Below are 17,551 nucleotides of genomic sequence, written 5' to 3' on the forward strand. Positions count from 1 at the left end.
ACCATAGCCTGTTTATCCATTCTTTCATTGATGAATGTTTGAAGACATTTCTAGTTTGTGGCTTTTATGAGTAAAGCTTAGGACTTTCTTGTACACAGCTGTTTGTCGAGAGAGTTTCCATTATTTAGCTCTCTGATTTATTGCTCAAATTTCATACAAGCTAGGCTAAAACAGCAATGAAGTAAGACATATATTGTAAAATTTATTGATTAATGTTTTGCTTTGTATGTTATTGTAAATAATGTCTTACTCATGGCATGCATTCACTCAATCTGAATCCAGTGGAAGAAGGCAGGTTCACTCACTAGATTTCCTGAAGAATTAGAATTTCCTTTTGTAGACTCATATGTTTATTTATCTACTAGTCTGTCACAGTTTCTTTTAAAATCTAAGAGGTTTGGAGCTCAAGGTAATATAGCAAGAGGAAAGAATATACTCACATCTATACACACACACAAACACACACATATGTAGTATATGTAAATAAAAAGAATTGTTATATCTCCACTTTGATAATTGAAAATATTTCAAGTTAGCTGCCATAGAGTAAGTCTTTGTCCTTGATCTACCCTTCTTAAGATGTTGTATCACAAACTTTCTAAAACCATTTCGTTTGTATTCTCACTGAATGAAAATAGCTTGAGGAGTCTTGTTTTCCTTTATCTCTCTGGGATGTATTACATTTTCTAAAATGTGTGAGTCTGCATAATTGTTATTTTTATATTAAATTACATATCTCTTAATTTACCTGAAAATGGAAGGTGATATGGGAATCTTTTAATTTTTAAAAAAAATTATCCTAGCTAGTTTTCTAATAAAATCTTTAACCTTTTATCAGCATTAGCATAGTCTAATTCAGGTGAAAAATCACGCCCCTTGTCTGTGCCACTTCAAAACTCTGTATTTTTAGTAAACAGGTTGCTGATTCTGCTGAGACCAAGAATATGACTATTTCTAGTATGTACTCTCCAAAGCCTAGCTCATATAAATACTTTCTTTGTTTCAAGGATTTTTTTTTTTTTATTTCTTTGGCAGGGAGGGGTAATTTTTTGGTTAGTATAGCTAAAATTTTGCTGAAATTGTTGGAGTGTCTTAGTTTCTGGCATGGGTAGAATACTGACAGTGCCATTCAAGTTATGTTAAAGATTAGAGAATATTTATATATTTTACTACCATAAAAGCTTCTGAATTTGATTTGTAATGACAATTAAAATGAGATGTTCTTTTCAATCTGTTGGTAACTTTTTAAACTTTTGCCATGGAAAGTTTGGAATGTATATAAAAAGGTAGAGAGTACAGTATGATGAACCCTCCATGTGTCCCGTCATCTGTTTCAATTCATGATCTGTTTGTCTTATCTGATTCAAGCAAATCCAGGACATCATATAATTGCACAATGGAGTGGTGCTAAACAGTATTAGACAAATACTATATCTTTTTGTGACAGCTTGTCAAATGTTTTAATTTTAAATATTCAGAATTTCAAAAAGTGTTCTGATTCTTGACCTTAAACTTTCTGGAATCTTCTTTTGCTCATTTAACTTATAGTTGATACATAATGAAACTTATTATAAAATGTTACTTACTATAATTATATCCTGCCATTTGATTTTAGTTTTTTGCCACAGGAGGGAAAATATAGTTTCATAAATTGGGACACTCAATACATCTTCTTTAGCTGATATTATAATTGGCTAAAATATTACTACCTTATGAAATTGCTTCTTCTCAACTATTCTTATCTTACCATTTTTTGGTGTAGATAATACTCTGCTTTAACTTTTTTTTTTTTACCATTTGCATTGATCTGTTTGTATTATTGTTAATTGGATATCAACATTTATTCAACTATCATATATAGAAAGCTGTAGAGAGACAGTGTGGATTCAAGATGAAAAAAAATCAGTTTCAGTCTACTGGAAAGGATGATACACAAAAAGTAAGCAGTACAACATTCTGTATTAAGTACAGTTATAGAGATAAGCACAGGTTATTATGAAAGCACCAAGGAGGACAATGACCTAGACTGGGATAGTCAAGAAGGCTTCCTGGAGGAGGAATGCATGAGTCTTAACATCTGAATAATGGAATCTTAGGAAAGAGGTGCAGGAAAAATGATACTAGAAAAGGCATAGAAGTGAGAAATTATATGATGGGTGTGTGTACAGTGAGTGAGGGTGATGGCAAACAGAATGGTTCTACTAGTCAAACCGGAGGCAGGAAGGTGTTATCAGATGAAAGCAAAGAAATATTTATGGGCTAAATCTTTTCCAAGAGGCAAGTAAAGTACACACCCTGTAAATAAATAAATTAGTTAGATAGGAGAAAATAGTAAAACTGTTTATATTTACTTTTTCTTTGTTTCTCTAGAAACTTATATTGTGCATATTTCACGTATGTATATATGTGTAATGAATGAAAAAAAAACATAAACATACACAGACACATTAGGGGTAGATATCAAATTGTTTTACTCAACAAAAATGTTTGGAGACTACTGTTGTTGATCATAGGTCGCTTTATATGACTTACTAAGGAATCTGATCTACATCCTTGGGTCATAGGAAACCTAGAAACATGAACAGTGATAAGATTTGTTTTGCATTTTAGCTAAGTCACCCTGATAGTTGTGAGAATGGGTAAGAGGATAATAAAATTACAGGAAGGGAGACCATTTAGGAATCTGTCACAGTAAATCAGAAGGATGGTGAGGACCTGAATAAAATTGTAGTGCTATATGCAGATTTAAAAAATGAAGAAGAAGCAGGTAAAATATACAGAACTTGGTAATTGATTGGGTGTGGGGGTAAGGTAAATAGATATAGAAAGAATCAATGATAACTCTCAAGTCTTTAGTTTCGGTGATGAATATTGTTTCTCCCATCAAGTGAGAGAGCACAGGTAAAGGAGGAGATTGAGGGCAGCTCTGATGGGTTTATCTTCTGACATGTTGAATTTGACTTTTGGATAGTAAGAGTGATGACAGTCATACTTAATCACTCATTCAATGAGCTTTTGTATCTATGTAGTCCAAAGCATTATACCAGCTTCTGTGGAGCTAACTAAGAAGAGAATATATAGCCTTCTTTTAATGTACTCCCAATATAAGTTGAGAAACAATTGTAATTCACTAAGGAAGGTTAGGTAATGCATATGGCTACCAAGTACTTACAAGAAGGTGATTGCTTCTCTGGGAAGACTGAAGGAGGCTTCTTGGTCATCTCCCATAATGCATATAGCTCTCAAAAATTATCAATTTATGTATTTTTTCTATTTTTAGCAGGAATTTGTTCATAAAAGGAATCACTGTTTCTGAAAGTCTGAACAGTACACATTTATAGACTATGTTTTATTATCATGTTAGCTACAATTCAATAGTGAAATCGAACTAGAAAATAATCATATAAGATTTTTATATCTCTTTGTCACATATGATTTAAATAATATGCATAGGCATTTAAAACACCAATTGAGGAAAAATTTTATAGATTTCTTAATGGTTAAAAAGAACTTCCTCCTGTCCTAAAAAAAAAAAAAAATATATATATATATATATATATATACTCGCTATTAAGTACAATAAACACTGACAATTTCAAGTAATTCTTAGGGTAAATTTTCTGTGTCTAACTTTTCATAGTAAAGTTAACTTTGCTTTTCTGAAAATGTGAGATGCCACATCCAAATCGATGTTAATTTTTAATAAAAAATTCATAGATGGTGAGTGGAAATATATGGCAATGTCTGATTATTATTTTCTATCTCTTGTTTCCTTGATGCGATTAATAATAGTTTTTTTTCTTCTTTTGCAAATAAAATAGCAAAATATTTTCTCTATAGTTTTAAATTTATAAAGATGATTGTATGTTAAACTAAGACAATATTAAAACTTCAAAGGCATATAAAATTACCAAATTGGTTACTTGTTATACTTTTTATTTTATTATATTATTGTTTGTGTTTTTAAATTTTAATAGTTGATGGTTTATTATATTATGTACTAGACATTAAGTGCTTTAACAAAGATTGATTTATTTACTCCTCCAGGCATGTCTATCATTACCTATTTGTATACTTGGAAACTGAACAAAAAGATTTAGTAACCTGCCCATGTCATAGAGTCACTAAGTAGTCCAGCTAAGATTTTTAATTCAGAACATAGTATCCCAGCTTTTAGTTATTATGTTGCATTCCTGTCTTCAGTAAACTTAAGGTATTTTTTCACCAAAGGTGATAATGGAAAAAAATATTCACACACACACACACGCACACACACACACACACACACACACACAAATATATTTGCTGAGAAAACCTCTGTTTTTAAGGTATACACTCCATCTTTGTCTGGTTGACTAATTTGAGGCATAACATAGAAACCAAGTATTTGAGGAACCAGTTTTTTTGTCTTTCCCTATTCAAAAATAAAAGTGAAATCAGATGGCATTGTTTTCTGTAATGGGTTGATGGTTTCCTGAAGAAATTTCTGAGTAGGTGTCCCCTGAAGACATATCTATTCAACATGCTGTCTCAATTTTATAGTTTAGCTTTGAAAATCTAAAGCAGAATAAATTAAAACAATTTCTCCTTGGAGCTACAATTGGACCCCTTCTATTCTGAAGCTGATGAGACTGTGACAGCACATTTTAGTTCTCATATACTACCTGAAAGTCAAAATTAGGAACACAAAAGCTGTGAGAACTTACTTAATGCATGTGAAAAACAGCACGGTGCAAATGCTTTGAAGAGAAAAAACAGTCAATGCTTAAGAAAATGTGAAAGATTCTTTTTGTTACCTTGAGAGGAAACAGTTCAAAACCTGAAAATGGAATTGCTTTTATAATAAGTATGTTTAATGCAAATTCTATTCAGGACACAAAAGCTAGATGGGCATGTATTTCTTATTTGATAAAGGAGTAATTTAAAAGAGAATGTACATTATCTAAGATTTCATAACATTGTACCTTAAGGGGATTAAGATATCTAAAACCTTTGAAGTCTGCAGATTTTATTTACTCACAAGGATGGAGTTCTTTAGTGATTTGTTGCTCTAAGAAAATTGCCCATTAGCGTTTGTATTGATTTGCCTTTCTCAAAATGAAGGAAACAAATGTAATTCATTAGCACTTTATTATTGAATCCTTTTAATATGAAATACTGAGAACTTGGGTCCTTATTAACCTGTAAAATGTTTAAAGAAATGGTTTCAAAGTTGGAAAAGAATAGGAAGTAAAACTTAATTTGTATATGTACCTGGGTATCTGATGGATTCACAATTGGTTGTCATCACAGTTTTTGCTCCCCAGTCTTCCTAAAATGCTCTTGTCATCTCTCCTATTATTATGAAGATGACTACACTTATTAAATTGATTCTTTAGTAAACCATATTGTGCATTTCTCCAAATGTGAATCCCAATGCTACCCTGTCTTCGAGGAGCAATGAAAGCCTCACTGCTCCCCTGAAGTCTTTTCTGATGACCTTGACAGACCTTGCTTTTCTCTCAATTTCCATAGCACTCAGTAGGCTCCAGTGGTTTCGGCTGGTGTGTCATGGCACAGAGCGTATCAAAAATGGGGCATGATTGGAAAGTAGCAGCCACACTAGTGGTAGCAAGTCTTTCTTTCTTATCGAATAACTACTGGTTAAACAAGAAGAGATTTCATTTAGATACATGTGTTTTTTATTTATTACTTTATTAAGAAATTATTTACTTATAAAGAATATATTATTCCTGCATTAAATATACACTAAAATAGAAATTCCTAAAAGATAAGAAAAATAAGTAAGAAATCATCATTTTAACATTTTCTTCATTGTCTTAGACAATGTGTAGCTATTCCCTACAGTGTGTATAGCCAACTGACTCTGATGTCACTTATGTATAAAGTATGATTTGATAAGTTAAAAAAAAACATGTATCCAGGGCACCTGTGTGGCTCAGCCAGTTAAGTGCCTACCTTTGGCTCAGGTCATGGTCTCAGGGTCCTGGGATCAAGCCCCACATTGGACTCTCTGCTTGACCAAGAGTCTTCTCCTTCTCCCCCTGTGTGCATGCTCTCTCTTACTCTCTCTCAAATAAGCAAATAAATCTTAAATATATATATATATATATATATAATATATATGTATAGATAGATATAGATATAGATATAGATATATCTCATCTTATTCTAAACATTACTGCATGTACTAAAAAATGTGGGAATGGCAGTAAGATGAACAATTAAGATGTGAGGGAATGAACACTAAGAAAAAAGGGGGAAAAGTAATATGAAACTAGAGATAAACTGTATGCTGTAAAATTGTGTATTTTTGCTGAAAGTTGGCAGCAAATACAATTTTTGTATTTCTAATAACCAGTACAAAGTCAGGAATGCAATCAATTCCAGGGCTCACAAGGTCTATATAATTTAAAAGAAAAAAAAAAAAAGCAAAGAATACGTATGTGTGGCAAAGGACATATCATACATAGTTCAATAAAAGCCAGCTTATTGAGAATGGAAAAGGATCCACGCAAAGTAATCTTCCTGAGCTGCCTTTTGATTTAGCTTGATTCAGGTATAGATTGAAGAGCAGTGATTTCTGACAGATCTGGGACCAGTGGCATATCAGTGATGAACGTAGGCCGGGTCCAAGGACACAGGGGTTTCTGTAGGACCATGCAAGATGGAAATCAAATTGGAGCCAGCTGGAGGTGAAAGCAGAGACTATTAAAGACACAGAGAGAGCAGATACAGACTGAATGCAGGGAGTCTCATGAAGGAAAGAAGGGAGTCTCCTCTTTGCTTGGGGTCTGAGATTTTTTATTGGTGATTAGGCATCCAGAAACTTGTCAGAACAAGGACATGGTCCAGGTGTCCTTCCTCAGTCACTTATCCCCTGAGACCAGGGGTCTTGGTGTCAAGGTGTTTGGAGTCAGTGGTCTCACAGAACATTTATGGTAACTCCTTATTTGTCATCTATTGTGCTGAAAGACTCTAAAGATAGCATTCTCTCTGTCCCTTACCAGGAGGATAGACGCTATTTGCATTACAAGGCATGTGCAAAGTGGGGTGGGGGTGCAGACCCTAGCAAGAATAGAACCTGGAGCAAAGGGAAAACAAATAAACAACAAATGCTTTTTTAATGGAGTCCCTTCAATTTTCCTGTCTCATCAGAATCAACAAATCTAAAAATACAGCCATATGTATATATAAAATAATTATTTTATATAAAATATTTTATATACGCGCGCGCGCGCACACACACACACACACACATATATATATATATATATATATATATATATATCTCCCCTCCCCCAATTTAAAGGTCTCCTCCAACTGGAGGGGAAAAAAAAATCCCAGATATGATGTTCTGGATATGGCGTTCCTTTCTCTTTGAAAATGCCTTTAGTCGTGAGCCATTAATAGCAAAGAGATTGTAATGAGGTCAGGGTAGCATTTTACAATAGCAATCTCCTTCATAAGACCTTAGATCCTGTTGACTAACAAGTGTTTTTCTTCCTATCTGTGCTTTTGATGAGTTAGCTGGTAATTCTCAACCAGCACACTATCGCAGACTAAGCAACTTAAAAATCACTGAGGTGAACCATTATCTTGAGTATTTTTTTTTAACTTCTCTAGGCAATTCTACTGGACAGCCGTTAGAGGAGTATTGAGTTTGAACTGTATGAAGGCAAACCTGTTGCTGAGTTGGGGACAATAGTTATAGAGGGTCTGTTTTTGGAGACTGGGTAATCTGAAAGGGGAGGGAATAATAAATTGAGATGAGATCAGAGGAGAGTGGTGTGCAATAAGGTGTGAGGCCAGGGCTGCCACTGAAAAATCACCTCTGGTGGGTATGACCAGAGCACTTTCTAGAATAAGGTATCTAATTTTCAGTTTGAAGTTTTTTATGTTGTTATAATTTATCCCCCAATCCCATGCTTCCATAAATTCTGTTATTTATTTATATTTCATGTGTGGGTGGGGTTATAAGAAGTGGATGAGAGAAAAGGGCTGAATCCAGTGTCTGTGTTGAAATGACTGACACATACCAAGCACAAAAAACAGCATTTAGATATACGATGACTGGAAAATTTAGAAGTGATGTGAGAAAGTCTTTCCTTCCCAAAAATTACAAGATGATTTCCAAAAGAACAAAAAGTAGGGTTTGGATTGGAGGTAACCGTCATATGTGTCGAAATTTTAGAATGAAATCCATTTGGAAATCATTATGTTAACTAAGCTAGAGGAATTAATGAATTGCATGTCTTAAGGCAGACTTTGTAAACAGAGAAACAGTTGGATTTCTGGGCCTCCCTGTTAAGGTCACTGCTAATAAATGACAATAAAAGCCTCCTAGAAGCCTTATATTTTTTACCTCAAAGGGGAAAAGTGTAGGTAACCAGCTCATCTGAAAGTGATGGTAAATAATTAAAGTCCAAGTAAAAACTGATGGTTGGAGGAGATGGGTGAAGGATATTGTTCTTTCTGATCCCAAGAAAGAATAGTCATAGATAAAATATTCTCTGGAATCCAAGCCTGAAGTTTATCAAGAAACCAAGTCTTACTTTACATAGAATTTCCAATAAGTTAGCACGTGCTTTGGGGAGTGAGCATAAATGTCTTTATTTTTAATGTGTGGGATACAGTATAATGGGTCCAACAAGATGGGAACAAAAAGACATTGGCAAATAAATTAAGCTAAACAAATTTGCAAATTTTAGTACTCATGATTTGGAACTGTCCTTAAGTAATTTTTTGTGTTGTGGATCTAACTTAACTTTCTAAACAAGTTCTTTGTAAACTCTAAGAAGGTACTAGCAGAACGTATTACTAAAGATTCTTGTTTTCTATAAAATGTCTATAATTTTATTAATTTATAAACCTGGGAAAAGTAAACCTCCTAAAGGTCAACCAGATTCTGAGCTTCCATTGTTGTCATTTACCAAATTATTACCTTAGGAATTAGGTACTAGGTAGTAGAATCCGTCCACATTACCAGATCTAATGACCAAACTCAGATCCCTTTAGAAGGATTTGTTTATGTTAGAGGTTTTTGTTTCTGTTTTAATTAAGGGAAAGGGAAATTTATGGTAAGATTTTTAAAAATAAATTGTGGGGTACCTTCTAATTTTTGTAGCTTCGCTAACCATGACAATACATTTTTTTGCCATCCAGTTGTCTTTCTCACAGCAGCTGCTAGATTCAAAATATAGCCGCATTTATACATAGTGTGATAAAATGGTCTAAATTTATCAGCAACGTACTGATAAAAGATGACAGAAGAAACTTGTTCCTCAAGCACTGATTATAACATGTTTAAAAGTTCATTTTCAGAATGCCTCAGTTTCTCTTACTCTTCTTATATCTCTAATATTCTCTGTTAAGTCATATTAGCATATGGAGTGGCTATGCCAATGATAAAATAGAAGTGCAATACCCTTCCTTCCTTTCTTCCCTTACTTCTGTCTCTCCCATTTTCTTTATAGTTCCTTGTATTCTGATAGCTAATAGCTCACAAACTCTTTCCATCTTCATGGGTTTTTTTTGTTTGTTTGTTTGTTTGATTTTGTTTTGTTTTGTTTTCCTGATCCTCACAGCACTGGCTCTTATTTGCAATTATAATAGGAGCCCGGAACACTTATAGTCTTTCAGTGTTCTGGTGTTCTCAGAATTAAGGTTGGATGTCACCATTTTTACCGAAGTTGAGATTTTATTTGTTATATTTACTTTACCTTTTAGAATTCTAGACAAAATAAAAGACTAAAGCCTGGTGATATGTGATCAAAGCGCTAAGATATAGATCTTTTACAAAAATATTATAATATTTGTAAAAGACTCATCCAAAAAGCCAGTATTTTTCTTGGCTTCGCTGTAATTTTCACCTCTCAGACATATTCAACACTGGTGCAGGAAAGAAAAATAAAAATCCTGGTAATTGAGGAGGAAGCTAAAATAATAAGCTCCCCTCTACTTTTTGATAATAATACATTCTAAAGCCATTCCTTAGTTGAAGCCAGTCATTTGCCCCTTACCTCCTAAGGTAAGCACTCTCAACCAGAGTAAATCAGTACAGACTGATTCCTGGAAAGGGGAGAATCTTGAGAATTTCTTGCCTCTTCATCTGTGGTAGGAGTTCTTCCTGGTTGTATCAGCCAGAATGAAAGAATGGTGGAGCACAATTGCAGCAGAAAATGGTATGCCAAAAGTATATTTTTGATTCTGTTCAACATATTTCTTATTGCCTTGAATAAAGATATAGTTGAATAAAGATATACTTATCACATTGTGAGAATCACAAAAAAGAGCATTGGATAACATGATTTTTTTGAAAAATGTCAATTGGTAGCATTTAGTAGGATAAGTGCTAAGGTCTGTAGTTAAAAAAATAAATGTGGTTTCATAACCATTAGTAGCATGCTCTGGGAAAAATCATATGCTTTATTCTTTTTAGCTCCAGACAACAAAGCTAGTTAAAATGAGAAAAAATTACAGAGAAAAAGGAAAATCCGTGTAACAGCTAAAACTGGGCAGAACTTTGAGATACTATATTCCTTTAAAGTGCAACCAAAAATTAAATCTTAACATTAGAACATCAAGAGTTGAAAGGAATCCTAAAAGTTATCTAGGTTTTACCTTCTTTTACTTATATCTGTATATCTCTGTCTTTCTATTTGTATATTCATATTCATATGTGAGGAAACTGAGATGAAGAGAGACAAAGTAACTTTGTGAAAGTCTCATGGGAAACGGTGGAACAATCAATGTTAAGATCCTAGCCTTAGACCCCTTGCAATCTAGTCTGTTATCTTCCTGGTGTGTTGGTGACTTTTTCATTAGGAGAGGGAAGCATGGTAATCTTATACATCGTATTTTATCTTTTTTTTCTTAATTTTTATTTTGGTATGGTGTTTTCTGAAATAGTATCTCAGTTTAGGTGGGGAAACAAGACTTTGAATTTTCTAGAAAGGATCCAACGACCCAAGCTAACATGGAGACAAGTGTATTCACAATAAATAATAAGTGTTCATTAATCATAAAAATAGATAATAAAATTATATAATTTATATAAATATAAAATTTTATTCTATAATAAATTATTTATAATAATAGATTATTTTATAATAAAATAAAATTCTTATATACTAATATATGTTATTATATATTAGTATAAACATAATAAAAATAGGAGTGAAAGGCCTTTAAGAAATTTATATTTCTTGTTTCCTATTTTCATACAGGACTGTGCATAATCTAGTTCTGTAGATGGTCAGCACTTCAGCTTAACTCAAAAAGTTTAACTTTTCTGAGCATCAATAAGCTTCTCCCTTATTTTACAGACTAATATCCTTATAACCGTATGCAGTTTTTCTTTTAATTCTGACTGTAGTTACAATGCACAATAGCTGGCCTCCAATCTATGTAATCCTTGAAAATAGTTACCAATATCCTATGTGTCTTATTATATCTGTGGGGAGCTAATTATAATTGTTATTACCTTAAATTACAAATTCTATTTTCCAATCCTATGATTATTTTATATATTACCAATTACCATATGTCTCAAGACAGTTTATTTTTAATTTAATTCCAGAAGTGAACTCTGTGATTATAAGGACTGTCTATCATGTTTGCCACTAAACTCCTAAGCCTATAATAATGTTTAACACACACAAATATTCTATAAGAATGTGTTGAATAAGGATAATTAAAGTTAAAAAATATGTTTTGGAGTAAGTATCAGGACACAGTTATGATAGTCTTTTCTTCCCTTTCTATATTTATATGTATTTCCATTTTGTATCTTCACCATTTGTTGTAAAATTTTATCATCTTTCAGTCTGATTTTATTCTTAATTAAGACAGTCCTGAGATAATTTATTTTGCAGATATTCCCAGATATTAGAAAATACATTTTTTTAAGAAAACATATTCTTATGTATTAGTCAACTTACTCAACATAACATGTATAGGTCTGAATACGTATATGAAAGAATTGATAAGAAAGAGATTTGGATATGAATGACTGATTTAATTCTGTTGTTTAAGTCCTCTTTACTGTTTCACCACAAGATTGATTTGCTCACTAATTTCCCAAAATATCTAATAGAAATAATACAAGGAAACTTTTCAGTTCCTCAGTGCTTTGACCTAGTGGACTTGGCCATTTAGAGATAACCTCAGTGTTATAAATTAATCTATTACCCACGAAATGAATATTCATGAACTATCTATAGCGCATGTGACTACATTGGTAAAAGTTGGGTCAGTTGCAATCCCTACCTATGAATTATCTCAGAGTCTGTTTTTTTATTTTTTTTAAGAGTTTGTTTACTTATTTATTCAGAGAGAATGAGCACTAGTGGGGGGAGGGGTAAAGGGAGAGGGAGAAAGAATTCCAAGCAGCCTCCAAGCTGAGTGTACAGCCCAAAGTGGCACTCAATCCCAGGATCCTGAGATCATGACCTGAGTCGAAATCAAGAGTTGGACACTAACCAACTGAGCCACCCAGACAACCTCCTCATGGTCTGTTTCTAAGAAAAAAAAAAAAAAATGTAAAGCCCCGATTTCAGCTCAATATAATAATAAAAGTATATGCGAACTGTAGTTTGTGAAGAAGAATGTTTCTTGGTTATATGAAACAGCAGTTTGCAGCCTGGCAGAGTTATTAGAGGGTAATTCAAAAGTAAGATTCCCATATAAAATAGGGTATTTCTTCCTATTACTTGTGAAGATTGTTGTGAATATTTTCTTTGAACTTTTGCAAGATTACTTGCCTGTAATATGTGTATGCTGCTCATGCTCCAGTATTGTGAATTGTTAGTCATTTTTTTTTCAAATGCATACTTTCTTCTCATTGAGCTTATAAAGTTTCTCATGATAAACTCTGTGTCTTCCCCATATCTCCTTCAGCCAGTCTTTGTACAGCACATCACATTCATTCATTATTCAACAAATGTTTACTTTGAGCTTACTGCATGTCAGATATTATTTTTCTAGGTGCCAGGGATAAAGCAGTGAACAAAGTAAAGTCTTGATCCTCACAGGGTTTGACAGTAATAAATGCTATGGGCAAAAATAGGTTTGATGAGGTGGGTAGAGCATGTCAAGGAAATAATTTTTTACAGGTAGTCAGAGAAAGTTTCAGTAAGAAGGAAGGGATATTTGAGCTAAGACAGAGGTATGCAGATATCTGAGGAAAGAGCTCCTAAATAGGATTAATGTAAAGAACTTAGACTGATAGTATTTGGTTTCTGTTAGGAAGAAAAAGTCTGTTACCAGAGATAATGAGTGAGGGCGAGAATGGAAGGATGTCAAGTGAGAGAAGGTTGAAGGATATGGGTAGATTATGAAGGTAATGGAAAGAAACTTTAATTATACCTTGGATGAAATGACAAATGATTAGAGAGTTTGAGTGGAGAGGGGAGAAATGATCTTGTTTACTTTTTAAAAGGGTAACAATGGCCCCTAAGTAAAGAAAGGACTAGGGAGGAAAGGGGAGTACTGAGGCAGAAATGAAGCTGGGCAAAAAGTTAGAAAGCTATTTTCAATATAGTTGACCTTGGACAATGTGGGGATTAAAGGAACTGACCCCTATGCAGTTGAAAATCTGCATATAACTTTTGACTCCCCCAAAACTTAACCTCTAAGAACCTACTGTTGACTAGAAGACTTACAATAACTTAAACAGTTGCTTAACACATATTTTGTATGTATGTTCTATGTATTATATATTGTATACTTAGAATAAAGCAAGCTAGATAAAATGTTACTAACAAAATCATTAGAGAAATATATTTAAAGTACTTTATTGAGTTTATTGATGCTGTAAATTTACATCATCTGCCTACAGGATAAAATGTCTGTCTGTGACTATATAAATATTGTTCAGTATATTTACTGCGGAAAAAAAAAAAAAAAACGTGGGGGCATGGGTGGTCCAGTGGGTTAAGCCTCTGCCTTCGGCTCAGGTCATGATCTCATGGTCCTGGGATTGAGCCCCACGTTGGGCTCTCTGCTCAGCAGGGAGCCTACTTCCCCCTCTCTCTCCTGCCTCTCTGTCTACTTGTGATCTCTGTCTGTCAAGTAAATAAATAAAATCTTTAAAAAAAATGAAATAAAACCATGTATGATGGGCCTACACAGTTCAAATTTGGGTTGTTCAAAAGCCAACTGTGCTTCAGGCAAGAGTTAATAGTAGTTTGGATTGCACTGTAAGTAGTAGAGAATGTGAAAAGTAGTTAGATGATGGATATGATTTGAAAGAATTAAAAGAACCAAAAATACTTTGTAATAGATTAAACACTACAATATATGGGTGATGGATTAGATGTGAAGTTTGAGAAAAAGTATTCAAGGATAGTATGAGGTTTTTAGCCCAAGAAACAGGATGGAAATATCATCCATCATACCATCATGGCTTATGGAGTTGCAGTGTGAAAGACTACAAGGGAAGAGTGTTTCATGTAGAAATCCAGAATTTGTCTTTTGTATACCAAGATTGTCTACTCTACATAAAAGTGGAGATACAAAAAAGGCAGTTAAATATATGGGTCTAACATTTGCAGAAGAGAATTTGGATTTGACATAAGGCTTAGTATTGATGCAAAAATAAATGTTTATTGTTCACTGATTCACTCTTTCAAATGTTAACTAATACTTTAATAAAATTGGAAAAACCAAACAAGTTCTTGCTTCCCAGATAAATATTTGAAAATGGTATCTTCTCTGCTTCAAACAATTATATATTTGACTTACCATTCTTGAGAACAAGGGGATTTGGAACCTTTTTCCAATTAGGCAAAAGAATTTAGACTATATTATACTTGAAATGGAATCTCAAAGCTTACTGATAAATGGCTTTATTATACTAATTATTTTTTCTTTATTTCCATAGTCTGTCACTGTGCCAGAGGGAAATTATATTGGTCTTAAAGGATTTGTTCTTCAAATGGCCACGTAGGTCACAACACAAAAACTTACTTAGTTGGTGGCAAATTTATTATTTAATGATTTGTCCCCAGTGTCTTTCTGGTGGCTATATTTAAAATCATTGGTCTATAAACGCTACCCTTTATGCATATGCATGCACATATAATATATTTCATTTAGAATCTTTAGACACATTTTTCATTCAAATATTCAGAAAGCACTGTTATTTAAAGACTCTGCAATATCATAGAGCCATTTTTCAAGTATTCTTAAGCCCATTTGTACAATCAGAGTTTGAAAAATAATGTAAGGGGTTTGTACTTGACATTTGGGAAACTAGTACCTCAGAAGGAATAATTGAATGCTAGGGCATTTTTAAGACTTTATACATTTTGAATGACCTTATGCTTAAAACACTCTTGATATAGTTGAAATGCCCTTATGTTTCTTTCCATTCTCTCTCTACTTTAAGACTTTGTTGATTACCTCCAGTAGCATTCTTTTTATATTTAGAGAACTCAGACACAGGTATAGGTGTGAAGGGAAAAACCGTGGTCCAAAATAGCATGGTTTGACATCAGGGTTGCAAAATAATGTGAGATAAGTATTTTTTTAGTTAAATGAGTAGAAAAATGGAGAAAAAACAATCAAGGATGTGATAGGTCATTTCCACATATATTTCAAAAGTACTTTTAAAAAACCATTTGATTAGGTTCTTTCATGTTGTTTTAATATCTTTCTTGCTATTTGTGTTAGTAAATTGTCCTGAAGAATATCTATACCCTAGTAGACCCAGGATGATAACCCCCAAAATACTAATACAATGTGATCCTGATACATACATTGATATCTTTTATAGTGTATGTGTATTTTTTTGCTTTTTTTTCTTTCTGTCTTACCCATAGAAAATGATACCATCTACTGGACAGACATGGGCTTCAATAAAATTAGCCGAGCTAAAAGAGATCAGACTTGGAAAGAAGATATCATTACCAATGGCTTGGGAAGAGTGGAGGGGATAGCTATTGACTGGATTGCTGGTATAATCCATGGCTTTTTCTATTCTCATTTCCTACCTATTCTGTTAGGATCTCAATCTCCTTCATAAAAATTCTGTTTCCAACTCACAATAATTTTTTTTGTACTCCTAGCCACGGGGATAAATAGTCTTTTTGCTCTTGGCTTCATTCTTTCTAATGCTTTTGAGTCTTTAGACAAGTGTTTTTATGCAGAAGTAGATTATGTAGTGTTAACTTAGCCCAAATCTCCTGGGAACTGTGAGGCAGGTAAACAAATGTGTTAGAAGTTCTCTTTTGCCTGAAGTCAGTAGAAAGTTAAAATAGATCCCTTCTTTAGGTGAGAGAAGTTTCAACTTATTTTTAGCATATAAATATATCATTATATAGTTTAAACCACAGATGCATGAGATTGGGAAGTGTTTGCATATTAGTTTATTTACAACTTTCTGCTTAGGAAATGTACACATTAAAAAATAGGAATATATGATTTCTTGATAGGTATGCAAATGCTTAGAAAGTTAATTTTAGCCATAAATAATAAATACTTTTCTTTCTTACAACCATATTATAAACACACCTGTGTTTCTCCTAGGTAACATATATTGGACAGATCATGGTTTCAACTTAATTGAAGTTGCAAGACTCAATGGCTCTTTCCGTTATGTAATTATTTCCCAAGGCCTGGATCAACCAAGATCTATAGCTGTGCACCCAGAGAAAGGGTAATTTTAAGCTTTACATATGTCTTGAGTTTTAAGTGAGTTTTCTTAAGTTTCATTTAAAAAATCCAGATGTTCATATTAATATTTATTTTTACTCATAGTATTTGAAATGAAACTCAGTATTTTACCTGAGCAAAAAAAGAAAAGTTTATTTTCAACTCTGTGATGTATATTTTAGAATATATTTGATGAGGTCATATTTATTACACAGTTCTTTAATGGATGTGTAAATCCAAGTAAGTATACCAACATGTTTCTGGATTCTCAATTTAAAGTTCTACCCTACCACTGTTTACAAAATGGGTATTCACTTACTTGATGAGTGATTAATATCCATCCTCATTCTTCAATATTTCTAAAGCTTCAATTTTCATTTATAAGTCTATGATTGCTAAGACAACATGTTCATCCCAAGCTTTGTATTTTTTCCACTTGAGTTCCAGATAAATATGTTTACCTGCCTTTTTGACATCTCCATTTTTCCATTGAGATGTTTCATAGATGCTCAAACTTTGCATATCTAAAATTAAAATGAATTCAATCTGCCATCAAGTTCTATTAATATTTCTTTTCTAAATATTATCAATCTACTACTCTCCATCTTTGCAACTCCCACTTTAATTAAATCTGTCCTTATCTTACACATACAACACTGCAATAATTTCCCAGTTCATCTCCTAACATCATTAAAGGTTACAGTGAATTTTTTTCCTTTAATATAAATCTTGCTTAAATCCTTTTGAGGGATCCTCATTGACTTCTGTGTAAAGCCCAAATTTCTGTTGTGATCCTTCTTTCGTTTTTTTTAGTATCTTATTTATTTACTTGTTATTTATTTATTTATTTATTTATTTATTTTAGAGCATGAGCAGGTGGGCCAGGAGCAGAGGG

At 33.0% G+C, this 17,551-nt stretch overlaps 1 protein-coding gene across 1 annotated transcript in view; it reads left to right on the forward strand.

Annotated features, from left to right (window-relative positions):
• The window catches only part of LRP1B (LDL receptor related protein 1B), a 1,927,222-nt gene that overhangs the window by 1,428,994 nt on the left and 480,677 nt on the right, over positions 1 to 17,551 (forward strand). Inside the window, exons 36-37 of the mRNA XM_032856138.1 lie at positions 15,825 to 15,959; positions 16,531 to 16,660. Of these exons, the coding sequence (XP_032712029.1) occupies positions 15,825 to 15,959; positions 16,531 to 16,660 (265 nt within the window). The remainder of the gene's footprint in view (positions 1 to 15,824; positions 15,960 to 16,530; positions 16,661 to 17,551) is intronic.

The sequence above is a fragment of the Lontra canadensis genome, unplaced genomic scaffold, assembly GCF_010015895.1.
Source record: "Lontra canadensis isolate GAN:19392208 unplaced genomic scaffold, GSC_riverotter_1.0 scaffold11, whole genome shotgun sequence".
Classification (NCBI taxonomy): domain Eukaryota; kingdom Metazoa; phylum Chordata; class Mammalia; order Carnivora; family Mustelidae; genus Lontra; species Lontra canadensis.